This window comes from Tyto alba, unplaced genomic scaffold (genome assembly GCF_018691265.1).
Source record: "Tyto alba isolate M040663 unplaced genomic scaffold, T.alba_DEE_v4.0 Super-Scaffold_22, whole genome shotgun sequence".
Taxonomy (NCBI): Eukaryota; Metazoa; Chordata; class Aves; order Strigiformes; family Tytonidae; genus Tyto; species Tyto alba.
Window position 1 is genome coordinate 19,186,892 of NW_024881296.1, and position 16,645 is coordinate 19,203,536.

General features: G+C 38.1%; 1 protein-coding gene across 7 annotated transcripts in view; it reads left to right on the forward strand.

The window, feature by feature from the left end:
* The window catches only part of GRM1 (glutamate metabotropic receptor 1), a 198,477-nt gene that overhangs the window by 138,211 nt on the left and 43,621 nt on the right, over positions 1 to 16,645 (forward strand). For all 7 annotated transcript variants that reach the window (XM_042796093.1, XM_042796094.1, XM_042796096.1 and 4 more), the window contains exon 5: positions 13,372 to 13,618. In XM_042796093.1, the coding sequence (XP_042652027.1) occupies positions 13,372 to 13,618 (247 nt within the window). The remainder of the gene's footprint in view (positions 1 to 13,371; positions 13,619 to 16,645) is intronic.

Genomic DNA, 16,645 nt, shown 5'->3' on the forward strand with positions numbered 1-16,645 from the left:
TCAGGCAGCTAGTGCTAGAGTTCTTAATACCACCTCCTTAACATTAAGGACAAAAGTGAGGAAGAAGTGATTTGTTCTTTTAGAATAATAATAAAGGAAAAAGAAAACCAATAGTACTGGCTGATGGGTGGTACACGGTCATGTAAGAATTTTAAAACCCATCTTAAATCAATACTGTTTTAAAGCGTGATAAATATTAGATATCTTTCCTGGCTGCTCTTCAGACTCATACAGAATCACTGGAATTTAAAACAGGAAAAGACCAATTAGGCCAGCTCATCTGAGCCCAGCAGCGACAGGCTGGTATCCTACCATGAGGGGAGTACTTGGTCTGATGTTAACATGAGATACTGACTCATACCTTTGAAGTCCTCAGGATCTTATGCCCATACACCAACAACCACGAGCTAGTACTTAGATGTTTACAGGTCTAGATCAATGGATGGAAAAGAGATTATGTGACTTGTTCTATTTGCTGTCTCCATGCCAGATAGGAGCACAGATCTCTAGAGAGGATAGGTTAATGAATATGTGTATTTTATTATTTTTATAATATTTTTCCACTTTGATCTAAAGACCCTGACTAACAGTTTTGGGTGTTGTACTAGTACTGAATATTTAACATAACTAGAGTTCTATTAACTTCTTTGTCACTTCCAGTGGTAATACATTCTATGTTTAATATGAAGGTTGCTTATTTTCAGCTCTGAACCAGCATTTTCTGATGAAGATGCCAAAAATTAGGCTTCTGAAGTGCATGCTCTGAGACCTAGAAAAATTGGCCTGATTTTTAAAGGTACTGATCTCCCATAATTCCCATGGAAGTCAACAGCAGCTAGAGAAGTTCAGGTATTAATCAAGTCAATTAATTAGGTGCCTGAATATGTATTCAGGTTCCTAATTTAAGTATCTAAGGTGGTTAATATTCTGAAAGCTGCAGCACAATTACTGAGTTCTGTCTCCTTCTTTCAGATAAAGTCTCAGGCTTCATATGAAAAGCATGACACTTGAAATTTAATCAGTCTTATTTCCCATGCTTTTAATTTTTCCATCACTGTGTGTTATAATAGGATATTTGTAAGGGTATCTGACTCAACCTTTTTTTTTTTTTTTTATTAAGAGTGAAATGCATGATTAAGGCTAGCCAAATAACACAAAAATCTGCAAATATTTCTTTAAATTTGTGAATTAATTCAATTTTAAATGTGTTCATTTCTGTCTCATGTAAGAGTAGCAGCAACTCATTATCTTCTAGACTTGTTCCAAATAACAGATCTGTTAAGAATAGTAGTTCTAAATATGTCTTTAATGGAGTGTGCAAATAAGGCAGCAAGGTTACAGAGTTACCTGAGGGAAAGGGGAAGACTTGAAGGTTGGGTTTTTCTTTTTAATCGTTTCTCCACAGGAGTTCAGGTCATGTAGAAAATGGGGTCTGTGGAATCCTGTCCTTAGAGAGATTGGGTCAGGATGCAGGATGGCACTGGAGGAAGGCTGTAAGGAAAGCAGGAGAAGCAGGTACATCCAAGGTCTCTGCAATAATAACTGGTCGCATTAAAATGGTGGCTCAGGCTTTGGGAGCATGGGCACTTGTGGGACCCTGCAGAGTCCAAGAAAGAGGCTCAGAGATAGTTTATTGTTGGACTGGAAGTGACAGAAGAAGCTATAGAACACGTAGTAGGAGTAATAAATTGAATTCCCTGTTGTCATATTCCCAAGAAAGAGGACAGAATAAGAGAAGAGAAAATAATTTTAAAAAAGAAAAGAATCAAAGTCAAAGAATAAATTGGGACTGGGGAACTGTGATGCCAGATCAAAGTATGGCCTCTGACCAGGACCAGGCAGGGAAAAACCTTCATTTCCATTGACCCTGTTTGTGAATCATCCATTAAAATAACTGTGCTATTGTCTATGTCCTTTAAATGCAAAGGCTGAGCTTGACCATTCAAATGCCTTTGTCAGCATTAAATTTTAGTCAGCTAATGAAATAATAATATGGATTTCAAATGCTAGATTGGGATTTGAAATTAGTGTCTTTGCTAATTACAGGTGCAAATAATTCAATCAAAGAACAAAAAAAAATATAATCAGATAGCATATTTTATTCCTTTTTATAAGATGAAATATTCATTTCTAATTAAAATAGGAGCTGAGAAATAATGTCTCGATGCAAAAGTTAAAAATAATTTCAAATAAATAATAGAACACATTGTGGTCATTTTGCAAGCAGTTTGTACACAGTCCAGCTTCAAATAAAAACAAATTAATCACAATAATTATTTGTCAAGCTCTCATAATAATTACTCTGTCTCTACGAAAAACACTGGAATCACTTCAGATTATCTTTTATGTTGCCTGTTTCTAGAATGAACATGTCATTTAATGTTACGTCCTAACTATCTGAATTAGTGTAGATTTATTTTTTAAGCCTAAACAGCTTCCAACTTGATGGATTCCCCAAGTTCAGAATCACAAGCAGAGTTTTATTGACTTCTAGATTTAAGCCTTGAATATTACATTTGAGTGTTTTACTGTAGGTATTAATAAGCCATTGTCATTCTGCGCCAGATTCCTGCTCAGTTCCATGAGTCTTCCAATAAGTGATCGCAGTATTTTATTTGGGGATGAATTTCCATAAGCTAGAAGGGCCAAAAATTGATTTTTTTTTTTATGATCATCAAGTAGGTTAAATATCTTTACAGCTTACTTGCTTCATGACAGAACTAATTTCAAACATCTTCATTATAATGTGAATAATAATGAACATTCATAATTTTATGCATTATGGCAGTTGTTAGTCCCAGTTTGGCACATGAATGCAGCCATGAAAATGACGGTGCATAAATACAATGTCATGTTTCTTTTCAAACCATTTGAACTGACAGTGAACTGCCTGGGAGTTCAAAATACAGAAACTGATTTATCTCAAATAGGAACAGTTATTTTCCTCTCTTGTTTTCCAGTTTATTAATTCCAAAGGACAGGAATTAAAATAATAGCCAAAATGAGGTAATCAATAAACTTAAAACTTAACCTTCTTGACAATTTTTGGTTATGTTGCTTCACTGTTGGACTGAGTGCACCCTCAGCAAGTTTGATGATGACACCAAAACGTGTGGTGTGGTCTAAACGCTGGATGGAAGGGATGCCATCCAGAGGGACCTGGACAGGCTTGAGAGGTGGGCCTGTGCAAACCTCATGAAGTTCAAGAGGGCCAAGTGCAAGGTTCTGAGCATGGGTCAAGGCAATCCTAAGCACAAATACACGCCGGGCGAGGAGTGGATTGAGAGCAGCCCTGAGGAGAAGGACTTGTAGGTAGTAGTGGATGGAAAACAGACTACGAGCCAGCAATGTGCGCTCACAGCCCAGAGAGCCAACTGTGTCCTGGGCTGCATCAAGAGAAGTGTGGCCAGTCGGTTGAGGGAGGGGGTTCTCACCCTCTACTCTGCTCTTGTTAGACCCCACCTGGAGTCCCATGTCCAGCTCTGGGGACCCCAACATAAGAAGCACTTGGACCTGCTCGAGCAGGTCCAGAGGAGGCCACTAAGCTGATCAGGGGGCTGGAGCACCTCCCCTGTGAGGACAGGCTGAGACAGTTGGGGTTGTTCAGCCTGGAGAAGAGAAGGCTCGGGGGAGACCTTATAGCAGCCTTCCAGTGCTTAAAGGGGGCTACAGGAAAGATGGGGAGGGACTCTTTGTCAGGGGGTGTAGTGATAGGACAAGGGGTAACAGTTTTAAACCGAAAGCAGGAAGATTTAGATTGGATGTAAGGAAGAAATTCTTTACTGTGCGGGTGGTGAGGCACTGGCACAGGGTGTGGCTGCCCCCTCCCTGGAAGGGTTCCAGGCCAGGCTGGACGGGGCTTGGAGCAACCTGGGCTGGGGGAAGGTGTCCCTGCCCCTGGCAGGGGGGTTGGAACTAGATGGTCTTTAACGTCCCTTCCAATGCAAAGCACTCTATGATTCTATGCATGCTGATCGCATTGCAGAAACACATACAAATATCATGGGTGTGGATCTTTGTTTTGAAAGGGGCTCGTCTTTTTACACTACGCTGAGCTATACACTGTATATCCTTCAGTTCCTATTTCATTAAAAAGTAGTATTCACTGCAGAGCTATTTCATCATGATCATTCCACTAAAAGCTAGGAACAAAGAAGTGATGCTAAAATTTCCTGCCAAGCCTTTAAGAGTTTATAGCAGTGGATGTGTACAGAAGATATTTCAAACATCAGCTTGCAGGCTTGTTTAGAGGGGAAAGAATCTCAGCAGATCATCCTCATAGGGCCATAAACCCTAGGTTTTTTCTTAAGTAAAATTCCTTATGAAGAATTTTAGCCCAGTGGGAAGAAACACAGAGGCTTCAGGACATACTATCATCCCCTACAGAATGTTTATTAGACTGGTGATCTTCTGTCAAGCCATCTGCTGTAAATGGATCTCCACACCTGCATTTGCCAGCATGTGCCATATACATTAACTTGTAGAGAAAGTTCTCTGCTTATTATCCAGGTCTTTTTTCCTGTTGCTATAAATACTTTCTGTGAACATGTATTCTTACAGCTTTCAACTCTGTGATCAGTTTCTTTCAGTTCTCGCTGATAGGAATTACCATTATTATTCATGGAGACAACCTCTGTAGATTGTAAACCTGTGATGGTACAGAGATACACCTTGCCAGGGGCAGATTAGTGAAGGAAGAGACAGCTCTCTCCTGGGGCGGTTGGCATGCAGACTGCTGTGTTCTTAGCATGGCCCTTTGGTGGTGCACTATATTTCCCTTACAGTCCTTTCTTTTTCTGATAGCCAGCACAAGAGACAGAGCAGACAATGCAGATATATGAAGAAGGGGAAAAGGAACTTTTTCTCCACCACAGGCCTGTTTTGTACTTACCTGCCTCCCACTCCAGTGATGCAGTGCTGGCAAAGCCACGCTGCCAGCTGCTGCAAAGGCCTCCAGGTTCCCTCTAGCCTCTTCCAGAGGCAGAAAGGGGCTGCAGCATTGCACACCAGCTGAGAGTGCTTGTGAATGTATAATATCTCACCCAGGCGTGCTCTGCCTGCTCGGCCCAGCACTGTCACATACAGACATCAGGCATGCCCAATCTTTGCATTCACTTGAAGCTGCAGCCAGCCTTTGGGAAATTACAATCTTCTTATCTCCTGCTTTGCTCTTTTGGGCTGCTAGAAAGGAGACATAAGAGGAAAGCTCTCTCTGGTCTCTTGGGCACAGGCAGATTCAAACACAACTTTGTCATCTCCCACAGTGTGAGTGTAAGTTATGTTCAATGTCACTTGGTATTTACATCTAAAATCTGCCTCTCCTCGTGCGAGAGTCTGAATGTCCAAGGGGAGGGGTAGAAAGGGCAGGGAGGGGAAGAGAGTTTCAGACTCTTGTGTCTGCTAAGCAAAGTTTGCTGACTGGGAAACACAGGAGCAGTTAGAGAGTTTCCTTTTGTTTTGCTCCCAACTCACATGGTGGATGGGCTGGACCTGCGCTTTCAGACTTGGTATAGGGTTGACAGCACTGATCACTCCCCCTTTCTCCTGCCCAGCACCAAGCAACTCGGAGACTCCCCCTGCATCTGATTAATGAGTGAGTCAGCAGCTTGTGCAGTCATTTCTCCTCATAATACTTCAGCTTCTCTGTGGCACTGTTGTATTTGTGTAGGCCAGCCTGATTCCACAGTCTTTGACACTAAGCTCTTAAAGCCTTAATGTGCTTACATAACATGATATGGAGAAACAAGAAAGCAAATTTAATTAAAATCTTTCCCCCCTGCTTCTGACACACACAGAGAGATAAAGGAGGACACTTCTGTTTGAACACTGAAGAGTAATGTGGCATCCTCACAAAAACGGACAAGGAAATTGCAGAGACTGTTGACATACAGTATATGTACAAAGAGGACTAATCTACTAAAGTTTAGGTGTAAGACAACTGAAGTGAAGGAGAGCCTGTGCCTTGATATTTGAATTAATGTTTTGATTTCCTTTAGCCATTGAGTTGACCTCTGTGAAAGATATGTTGGTAAAAGTAAGTAAAAAAACTCCAAACCAACAGAACTTTTAAATTCAATGCCAACTTTATTCCAGGAGAAGAAGGTTCATTAGTTATTTGACCAACTTTGCTAGTGAAAAAAGTAATCCACTGCATACAAATATTGCTGCAATGAGCATACGGTTAATGCATTAGATAGAGAATTCTAGTGTAAATTTTTGAGGAGCTTCTGCTGAAAGCCCAGCTTTTGAATGGCTTTCACTTCTCTCTGTTGTTTTATATAAGAACAGAAGTATACTAATCCCAATTAAAAAGCAACATCCACCAGATGTAATGAAGCAGTAGCATATGGGAGACCCATAGTTTTCCCTGTGCTCAGAAAGAAAATAGCAGGGTATCTCAACTGGTAACTGTAATTGTATCGTAGCTTTTCAAGGAAAGATACATCAAATATAATTGCAGGAATTGAATCTCTTTGCTTGGGGAAATAAAAAACATTTGAAGAATGGAAACGAAACCTTTCTGATTTAATGACATCCTGAAAATGAAGTCTGCAACCCTGTGAACTCCATTTATTGCTTCATGAGTACTGTAAGATGCCAAATGTTTATCAGCGTGTTTTGAAATCTGGTGTAGAACCTGCATATTGTAAGATATTCCTTCCTCTTGGCTGCCCTAGTAAACATTTTACTTTCTCTCTTCTTGCCAAGGGGCAGAGCAACTTACAATTCTATAGAGAGTGTTGCATTATTTTCTATAAATGGGTGACATGATGCTCAGGAAGCCTTTAAGGAAAGACCCCTTTTCTTAAGTAATGCATCCTTCCTCACTCTTACCTGACAATAGTGGAGCTTCATCTGTTCAAACAAATAGTTCATGTACAATAGGAATTGAGTTACCTGTTTTATCTTGTGTCTTTTTGATAGCTCTTCTACTATCCTCCCTGTGTGCCCAATCTCTCTTCTCTCTCACTATTTAGCTGCCTCAAACTTGCCTCCCTGCTACAAAGAAGCAGATATCAAAATAGGAAGTGAAGGGCTAACCATTACACATATGGTAGGCTTTTGTTTGAAAGCAGTATAATAACTGGTTTCCTGGCAGGAGAAGCAATACAAGAAACAATAGTTTATCATGATGGAATTATTTGTTGTAGGTTGAATGAATCTTTTATTAAGATCTGTGACAAATCTTTCAACTTATCATTCTGTCTCATGAAAATTAAAAATCATTTTTTAATTGAGATTGAAACAAAGCCTCTTTTTTTCTGACTCTCTTTTGACTTGGGAAAACACACAAAAATGAAATAATTTTTCCACAAATTTTTTGTGGCCACATTAGCTTGCACATAGAGACAGCAAGGTTGTTGAGACAGCCCATGACAAGTGAGGCCTGCAGCCTTTATCCACAATTGCTTGTTCTGGTCACCAGGTAGGATTCCCTGGCCTTTTCCTCATAGGCAGTCAGCTACAGCTGGAATTGCCTGGAAAACAGGCAGTGACTTCTGAAAACACAACTTAAGAAATTCTTGTAGCTGTATATTTGATCATGGGCTGAAAGAGATGTGTGTTTGGATGTTTTCATGTAGAATGACTGACTTTTACTATTCTGATTTGTTGTCTGTGATTTACATTTGTACATAATGAGTTCAGTGGTGTGATCCATAGTCCTCTTTATACCATCAAGAGGTGAGGATTTCATTCAGCCATAAAATATTAATGAACAGAATGCACTTATTATTAAGAAGGTGATATGAAGAGAAAAAGCCAGTTAGTGCACAGGGTTTGAACACACCATTGTTACATTAATTACATTTAAAGACATTATAATTTCTGTTACTCATTTTGCAGTACCTTAAAGTGAAATTTGTTAAATAATTTTGTTGTTATCTTTGTTGCTAGATAATGAGAGATGTTATAAATAGAACATAAGATGGAGTGAACTGGCAATATTTGTAAAATATGTGAACCAATAATGGCAAATGAGCTTAAACAAATGAAACCCTTTGCAAAAATTATTTCATAGAATCTTAATTTGGCATGGTTATTCAGAGGATTACTCATTACTAAATAAAATGGGAAAAAAATATTTAAAGGAATTGGTGGCAAAACAGAAATGTAGAATTGATTGCATTTTCTCTTCTGTGTGTCCAAAGATGAAATCATAATTAGATAAACATTCAAATAAAAGTGCTCTAATTTTTCTAAGAAGCCAAGTATACTAAAATTCAACTAAAATCAAAGTAAACTAAGTCCGTTCATCACCTTTCATGTGTCATTTAGTTGCCAAAATAACCTTCAGCTCTTACCTTTAGGGACCCAGACTTGAAATGACTGTTCAGTTCAGCATGTTGGCCTTCTGCCCTGCTCCTTGCAAGATCCTATGACATGAATTTGTTACGGTCAAAGTTTGTCAGGTCTTCTCTAACATGAGACACCACAAGATTTGTGACTGCTATTGTTTCCCAAGGACATGCTATGTCACTAGCATATCTCTACACAAACTCATACAGAGTCCTACGGGCATGTTTGCTTAGATCTGTTGGGGGTTCTTTTGTTTTGTTCTGTTTTTTTTTTTTTTTTTTTTAAATTCACTACAGTTGGAAAGGATCTACAGTGACCACCTAGTCCAACTGCCTTGCCACTTCAGGGCTGACCAAAAGTCAAAGCATGTTATTAAGGTCATTGTCTGAACACCTCTTAATCACTGACAGGCTTGGAGCATCAACCACCTCTCTAGGAAGCCCGTCCCAGTGTCTGACAACCCTGTGGTTAAGGCAGGATCTGTTGGGACTGAGGGAGAGCATAAGAAATATGCCTCCATGATTTCTCCAAGGTATATGGACATCTGCTGGGAACCTCGTTACTGCTTTACCAGTTCATGGTGTCTCTGCCACCTGCCATTTTGTGTGGGGAGCCCTCTTTGGCATGGCTTTGTGCCGAGCTGCTACACATGCAGCCCAAATATGGGAGATTTCATTTAATCTATCCAGTGAAATTTAGCCCCAGTGGTGCTTCCAGATTTTTTTTTTTTTTTTTTGCTTAAATGAGCACTCATATTGAATGTAACCATCACCATGTTGTAACTTATAACAAAGCTAAAATGTCATGTGGCCTACTCCCAAATCTTATCAATCCAGGAAGAACCGCTACAAATAAAGAAGGCAGTATATACAATTTCTAAGACCTTCAGACCTCTGTCAGGACAATCAGAAAATATGATAGCTCTCATAAGAGTTTCTAACTGGACCAAGACAACAAAATCTCCTTTTACATGACCTTGAATATTCAGCAGATGACAGTTAGTAACAAACCATAAAACTATCCGCTTATTCCAGATGAAACATTGTCATTTATAACAATTTTATTTAACAGATTTTGGCTTTTTATTCTAATCAAGAGTCATCTGTGAACAGACTGTGTTCTTTATCAAATGTGTGTGTTTGTTCAAAATTTACCAACTGGCTAGGTATTGATCACATTGCCCAACCAAAATGTTTTCACATTCCTTTCCATCCCAAATTCCTTCTGTCCCTAGCCTTTCTGAGGACTGCAAATGAGTAATCCAAAGGATTACTTTTATGCTTAATTTCTTATTAAATATTAGCATAGACATTTCCTATCTTTATTTTATACATTAAAGTTAACTCATTTCTATCCATAATTCTGATATAGTTTTTCTTAATTTCATTTTGTCAGGTGGGATTTGCACAAATACCTACCCTGCTCTCGAGAACACTGTTAGCTCCACACCAACTTCACAGCAGAGGCACTAGACTAAATTCATGGTTGCTTTACCTTCAGGTCCTTCTAAGTACCTAGCTGAAGCTAATATCATTTAGATGGGAGGCACATTATGGTAAAAGGAAAAACTCACAGTGAGTTTCATAAAATTTTGGTCTGTCTTTTCTTCCTTCCCTCTCTTCTTAGGTATTAACTTTAACAATGTGTGAGCATTTTACAGTTGTGTGTAGTCAGGATGTGGTGTTTGGTTTATTGTTTTGTTTTATTTTGTATTTTTTTTTTAAAGTGGTATATATGTGTATATACCCTTCTCCCTTTTCAGTTTTAAGATTAACTGAAACAAATAAAGACTCGAATCAAAATTGTGATAAGAAAAAATTACCCACACTATTAAGGAACTCTTAAACTGAAATTATTAAAGGAAGATTTTCATTGCATCCAATGCAAAAATAAGTAAGTATGAAATTTAGGACACCTGAATTCTTCAAGGTCATTCAAAAAAGCAATGACCTAATTTGAGTGACTTCAATTAATCCAGTACTCATGTGGCTTACAATTTTTCTTTGCTTAGTGAAAGCTAAGGTTCCTAAAATAAAAATAATAATAATAAAAAAAAGCTAACAAAACACTTTTCTATTTTTACTGTTAATAAACCCTAGTGTTTAAATTAATCTTTGTAGATCAATGGTATTTTTTCCAAAGGATGAGTATGGAATGAAAAATAAAACTTTCACAGTCTTGAGTTCTGCTTTGCCCTTTGTTACATTTCAAAGACCTACTGAGGAGAAATACAACTTTACGGAGAAGCCTCATAACAAACATTATATAGTTCTTTCATTTATTGAAAAGCTGCCCTGTGAAAACTTAATTGAACATTGATTGCCTCTGTTTTGTCTCTGGCTGAACATAACTACATAATTTCATTTATTCTAAAAAACCCACACATTTCTTACTGGTTGTCATAAGTGAATTTTTACAAGTATATCAATAACTTATAATGATGAAAATTAAATAAAATGGATTTTGACTGCAGTAAGTTAAGTTTAGGTAAAGGACGACTTCTCACACTGGATTTACCGGAAAATATCTTATTTACACATAAGGATGTTTATATACTGATCTGTAGACAATTTGTTACCATATGATGTTTCACACATTGCTTTCTACTGCAGCGCAGTTACTTCTATAAGTGACATTAAGGCAGTCACCTCTGCAGTGTGGGACTATATGCTTGGAGCCTTAACGTAAGCTAGATGTTCACTCCTAATTAGTCAAGAGCAAATCCTCCCACCATCAAATATTTATTCTCTTCGGAGGTATGCATATTATATTGGAATATGAGGGACAAAATGCATGCTTTGCTGAGTTAATACATACTTGAGGGAAATGGCCTCTTTTTAAACATCAGCAAGTTCTGTTACATTTAGTCTTCTACCTCCAGCAGCCACATGAATGCTGGCCTCAGGAAATGCATACAGATGTTATCATTATATCCTGCAAGCATCAATGATGTTTATTTTCCTTTATTTTTAAAGTAACTGAGAAATTAAGGAGGTATATCTGAGATAACTCTCAGCTAGGGAACAGTTGATAGTGAGTGCTGTCCACTATCAGTCATTTTGTGATCTCTTCCGCGACTTGCTGCCTAGAAGCTTCACAAGAAAGAGAGGACTGCCGTGCTGAGGTCAGGGGCCTTCTGCCTCTCTTTCATATAGGGATGGAAAACGCACTAATTTTCTAGCTACAAGAAAGCAGAATCAGTGATATATTCACAGTGTGTTAATCCTAAGGGACTAATCAGCAAATAAACACCTAGAGATAGTCTATTCAGACCACACATTAACATATTCAGGAAACAGATGTCTAGACTATGCCGTATGTACTATATGCAGTACATAAGTGAGAGTAGATGCACTGGCATACTCTTTGTTTCCCTGGGTAAATATTCTGTCATCTTACATTTAAGGTTTCTATTCTTTCTGTGTTTCTGAACATGTATCTGAATGTTTGTTTTCTGCAATTTGAATGAGAGCTATGAGCCTTCTCCTACAAAGAAAATGGCAGATATGTTGTCTCTGGGAAGTATTTCTCCAGCTGCTCTTTGCTTGGTGGTTGCTGGTGGTGAATATATGACAGTGAAAAGAACACATGAACTCACTCATTCAGTCAGATTATGCTATTTTCACAAGGCTCTTTGAATTTACCATCGCAACTGTTTGCTACATTCATCTCATCTGGAAAAATGTTACTGAAACAAGGTTTTCTTGCCCTGTTGCCATGAATGTCCTGTACAAGGGAGACCCAGAGAAAGCAAGGTAGACATCTCTGCCTTTGGAATCTCTGTTATCCTAATGACTCCTCAGCTGACATTTCTGACTTGCAGAGCAAACGAGATGAGAAGACCTACCAAATCAGAGCCTTTTCCAAGGATAAATGTAAGGCTGGTCTTCATGATTTGATTTGAAAGCAATATCATGTCTACATTAAGGGAAGGAACTATATTTTAACTCAAAAGTTTTAGTGAACTTGTAGATTTTCCTCTCTTCTTCATACTAAAATGACAACTATCTCCAACCTGGATTTGAGAAGTGTCAGTTAACACCTAGTCTCTCACACATCCTACTTCCTCAGCGTAGACAAGGTGTTACTTAGACAAAGTAGCAGAGACTGGATTGCAAATGCCTGTTAAACACTGAGTAACGTGGGAGGGCTACAGATAAAAGCATCTTGCAGTTTGGAGCATATTGTGATAGAATGACTCAGGGGGAAGGAAACAAAACAGGGAGTTTTCTTGCAGCTCCCTCAGGACCCCTGCAGCACAGGACCTCCATGACTCGGGGCGGTTCAGCAGCTCGTGATGGGAAGCGGGGGAACAGCCCAGGGCCCAGCTGATGTGAAACACAACCACGAGTGGCAGCACCCTCTGGCAGTGCCTGCACATCGCGTGGGGAAAACCCTCACTGGCACGTTGTTTCCGACCAACAGACAGAGACTTCAGTGTCTGCTCATGCTGCAGTTACATAAAAAAGTCCTTTAGTGTGACAAACTTCATCTGACTTTCTGTACCAGTACCAAACTGGCATACCTACTACTACTTTTACCTAAAATAATTATTCTGATAGCTTGAGAAGTGATGCTGATTTAGGTTGTTTGCCTATTAACACTGAAAGGGACATTGCTATCTTGGCCCTCAAAAACATGATACTTCAAAAAAAGTTTTTTTCAAATGTGACAAAAAGTCAAATTTACAAGCAAATTACTTTTAAAAATTGTTTTAGCTGAAATGTATCATTCTGATTCTGGGCTGTTTAACCCTTCTTAGCATACATAACATTGTAGAATGACAAGGAAATATTCCAAAAAGAAAAAAATAAAGCTGGCAATTTGATTAAACTGGTGCTTTCTCATGAGGCATTTCACTTTCAATGAATTAAAGATTTCTGAAAAAAAAAAAAAAAAAAAAAGAGGTTTCATTTTTTTTTTATTTAATTGAAATCCCTGGCTGGCACCTTGTTTATGCTTCTAAAGCTTTATAAGAGAAATGAGAAAATCCCTTTTTATATCTCATTCTTTTTCATATATTCATGTTATTTCATAATTGTTTATAACAACACTTGTTTCTTACTATTTTAGGCAATGAGAGCTTAGAAGAAAATTATGTGCAGGACAGTAAAATGGGATTTGTCATCAATGCTATATATGCTATGGCTCATGGGCTACAAAATATGCATCATTCCCTTTGCCCTGGACATGTTGGTTTGTGTGATGCTATGAAGCCAATTGACGGCAGCAAGCTCTTGGAGTTCCTCCTCAAATCCTCGTTCATCGGTGTTTCTGGAGAAGAAGTTTGGTTTGATGAAAAGGGAGATGCCCCTGGAAGGTAAAGACATATTTAATCTCAACTAATTAAACCAGATTTTGGGAAGGTGATGGAGATTTCTTTGACTGTTTTGCTGAAGCATACAGCACGCATACTGTGAGACATAAATGGCATTATCTGGATTAGTTTTACCAATAGCCAGGACTAACATTGGTAACACATGATATATTGATTTTATTGAGACAGGAACTACAGTAAAACCTGTAAAATTTCTAGTGTTTCAGAAGAGGACAAACCTTGTATCTCACAGACTTTTGGTATCTGAGGTACCACTGGGGCTCAGCACCAGGGTTTATTATGTATAAAGCCTAATATAAGTGATTGGAATGTAATTAAACTGTTGCTTATTAAGATTTTGAAGGTGGGGCTGTACACCTCTTCCTTTTCCAACTGGAGCTCTGCTGCATCCTTGCCAGAGACTAGTTCTGCTTGGTGAACTCCTGTGTGCTCTTCTTAACTTGTTTCACTCCAAATAAGATCGGCTGTCCCAGAGTTTAAAGATAAGTCTGAGTAGAACAGGACAAATAATTTTTTTTGCCAGAAGGTACTGTGTTTCACTCATTTGGGGTTTGGTAAATTCCAGCTGTGATAGCTGCTACTGTCTACCCCTCCTTAGCAGAATCAGTATGTACCCAAGCAATGGGTAAGACAGCAACTTTGTGGATTTATATGTTACCTTTGCTTCTCTTACGGGAGCCAGCAGACAGAAATCTTTTCCTCTTCATTTAGTTCTGTGGGCTCCATCCAACTATTTTATGTGTGACACCTCCCAGACGGATTTATTTTTCAGTTTGTTTTTTTGTTGTTGTTGTTTTGGTGGTGGTTATTGTTGTTGGGTTTTTTTGTTGAGGTTTTTTTTTTTTAATAAACAAGTTTAATTGAGCTGCTGAAGTACATAATCCTTTATTAACTTAAACCTACTCAGGGGTTACTTCATTGAAGTTAGTTTTCCTACTGAGCTATTAAAATGTTATAAAAGACTCTCTCACTCCATCTTTGGGCTTATTGCATAAATGCATCTGAGTGCCAACACTGCACAAAGAGTGTGCTCTGGAACAAATAAGAGTTTGCAGTCTGACATATGTCTTCAAAGAGTATTTATAAGAAACAGTGGCCTAAAAGTAACTCTTATGTATATTACTAGCCTTTATTAGCAAAACCAACCAACTTTTTTTACCATTTGCTGTTTGTATTGCTTGTTATATTTAAACAGTATATACATTTAAAAAAACTTGTTACATTTAAATAGTAATAAAAAGCTGGTCAGTTTGGTCTTCTTGTTGAGCATTTTATACTTGAGAGATTTTTTTAGTCAAAGATATAGAGGTCAGAATTTGCAAGTAGAGGCAAGCAATTCACTTGCAGTCAAACACATACTTATTGACACAAATGCATAAATCATAATATAATATAATAAAGAGAAATTACTGCTTATTGTAGCTTTAAGTTTATTACAGACCATTTATCTCCATAAAAGCATTACTCCAGCTTTGCATATGCTACATTTTCTGCCTGTAGTTATTTAGTTTGATATTTAGTTGTAATTTTCCAATTTTAGCCCAAATCTTATTTAATATATCGTCACTTGAGAGCATTTCCACAACTCTCATCAGTACCAAACATAGAATTAGAATGAATGGATCCTGAATTGAAAGTATAGGAGAGTTTCTATCAGGAAATTTCTCTTAGTAGGTCAGAAAGATAGAATTTATTCCATCCATTATTTTAGTCTGTAGCAAGGTTCATTTTTCTTGATTCCCTGGCTTATTTAGAATTTGATAGGTTGGTTTAGGTAGGGGTTTTTATGTTGTTCCTCATTTATATTTTCACAGCTGGAGTTATGAAGTTTGGGCAAGAATGTTCAATTAACCTTTTTGTTATTCACGCTGTAATCCTTGGATCAGTCTGTAGCATTGATGATATGGGTAATATCATAACAGAAAATGGTGATGTGTATATAAAATGTGATCTGTACAGTCTGTCAGATCTTTGTATGCCAGCAGTAGTTTATGCCCATGAAGAATTGTATTTCATTCCAGAGTATCCCTAGTGTTTCCACGGCTCCATATCAAAAAGCTCTTTGTGGCTGAGCGAATGGACCATACCTTTGTATCAATACCCAACAGAGCTTTTGTACCTCAGCAAAATGAAAAGATAAACACCACATACAACACCTAAATACAGCAGAGAACATCAGATCTGAAATTTCATAGATTTTTATCTTTTGTATGCCAGTGCAAGAATGTCACACAAATATGTAAAAAGTTTTTTGGCATTATGTTAGCATATCATGTGAACGAATGAGCTTAACAAGATAGTATAAGTCAATATTCCTTCTTAGAAGGCAGCAACCTTTGTCATACATTATCTTCAAAAAACCTGTGAGGTTCCTTGAGCAACTGACTCTCACAAGGTCCTAGTGACAATCATCATGGGTAGAGCAGATAGAGATGCCTGTAGTTATGTTTGCCTGACACATAATTTCCTGTTTTGAACCTTTTACAGCTTCGTCAAACCTTAACCATTTGTTTAGGTATAACTCTTTTTCTATCCCAGGCTCAGTTCAAGGTTCCAAGCTTTTATCAAAATGAGATTAGGAAACATGAAGCACTTTTTCAAAGGTTTATTTCCTCTGTGCAGAATATTTTCTTTGAAGAGCTTTTATGCAGAAATGTGAAGGAGACCTTTATCAAAAGGGCACAAATGCAGTCACTTAACTGACTGCACTGCCTCCAGGAAAAATTATGTGGATGTAGCTCTGGAAAATCAACAGTATGTGCTTGCTATATTGTCATTAGGAACATGCTGGTAAAATTGTTGAACTTTTTACTTTCATTGACTACCTCCCATTTCCTTTGTCAATAGTAATCATATCACTCAAATTCCCAGAAATGGCTGGAGAAAGTGTGAGGGATGCTATAGTCAACACCACATCCTTCTCTGAGCTTAATGCAAGGGGCAGGGGACAGATCCATTTCGAGCTCTTATCTATTCTAGGGTAACTACCTACTTTTAGCTTATGACAGG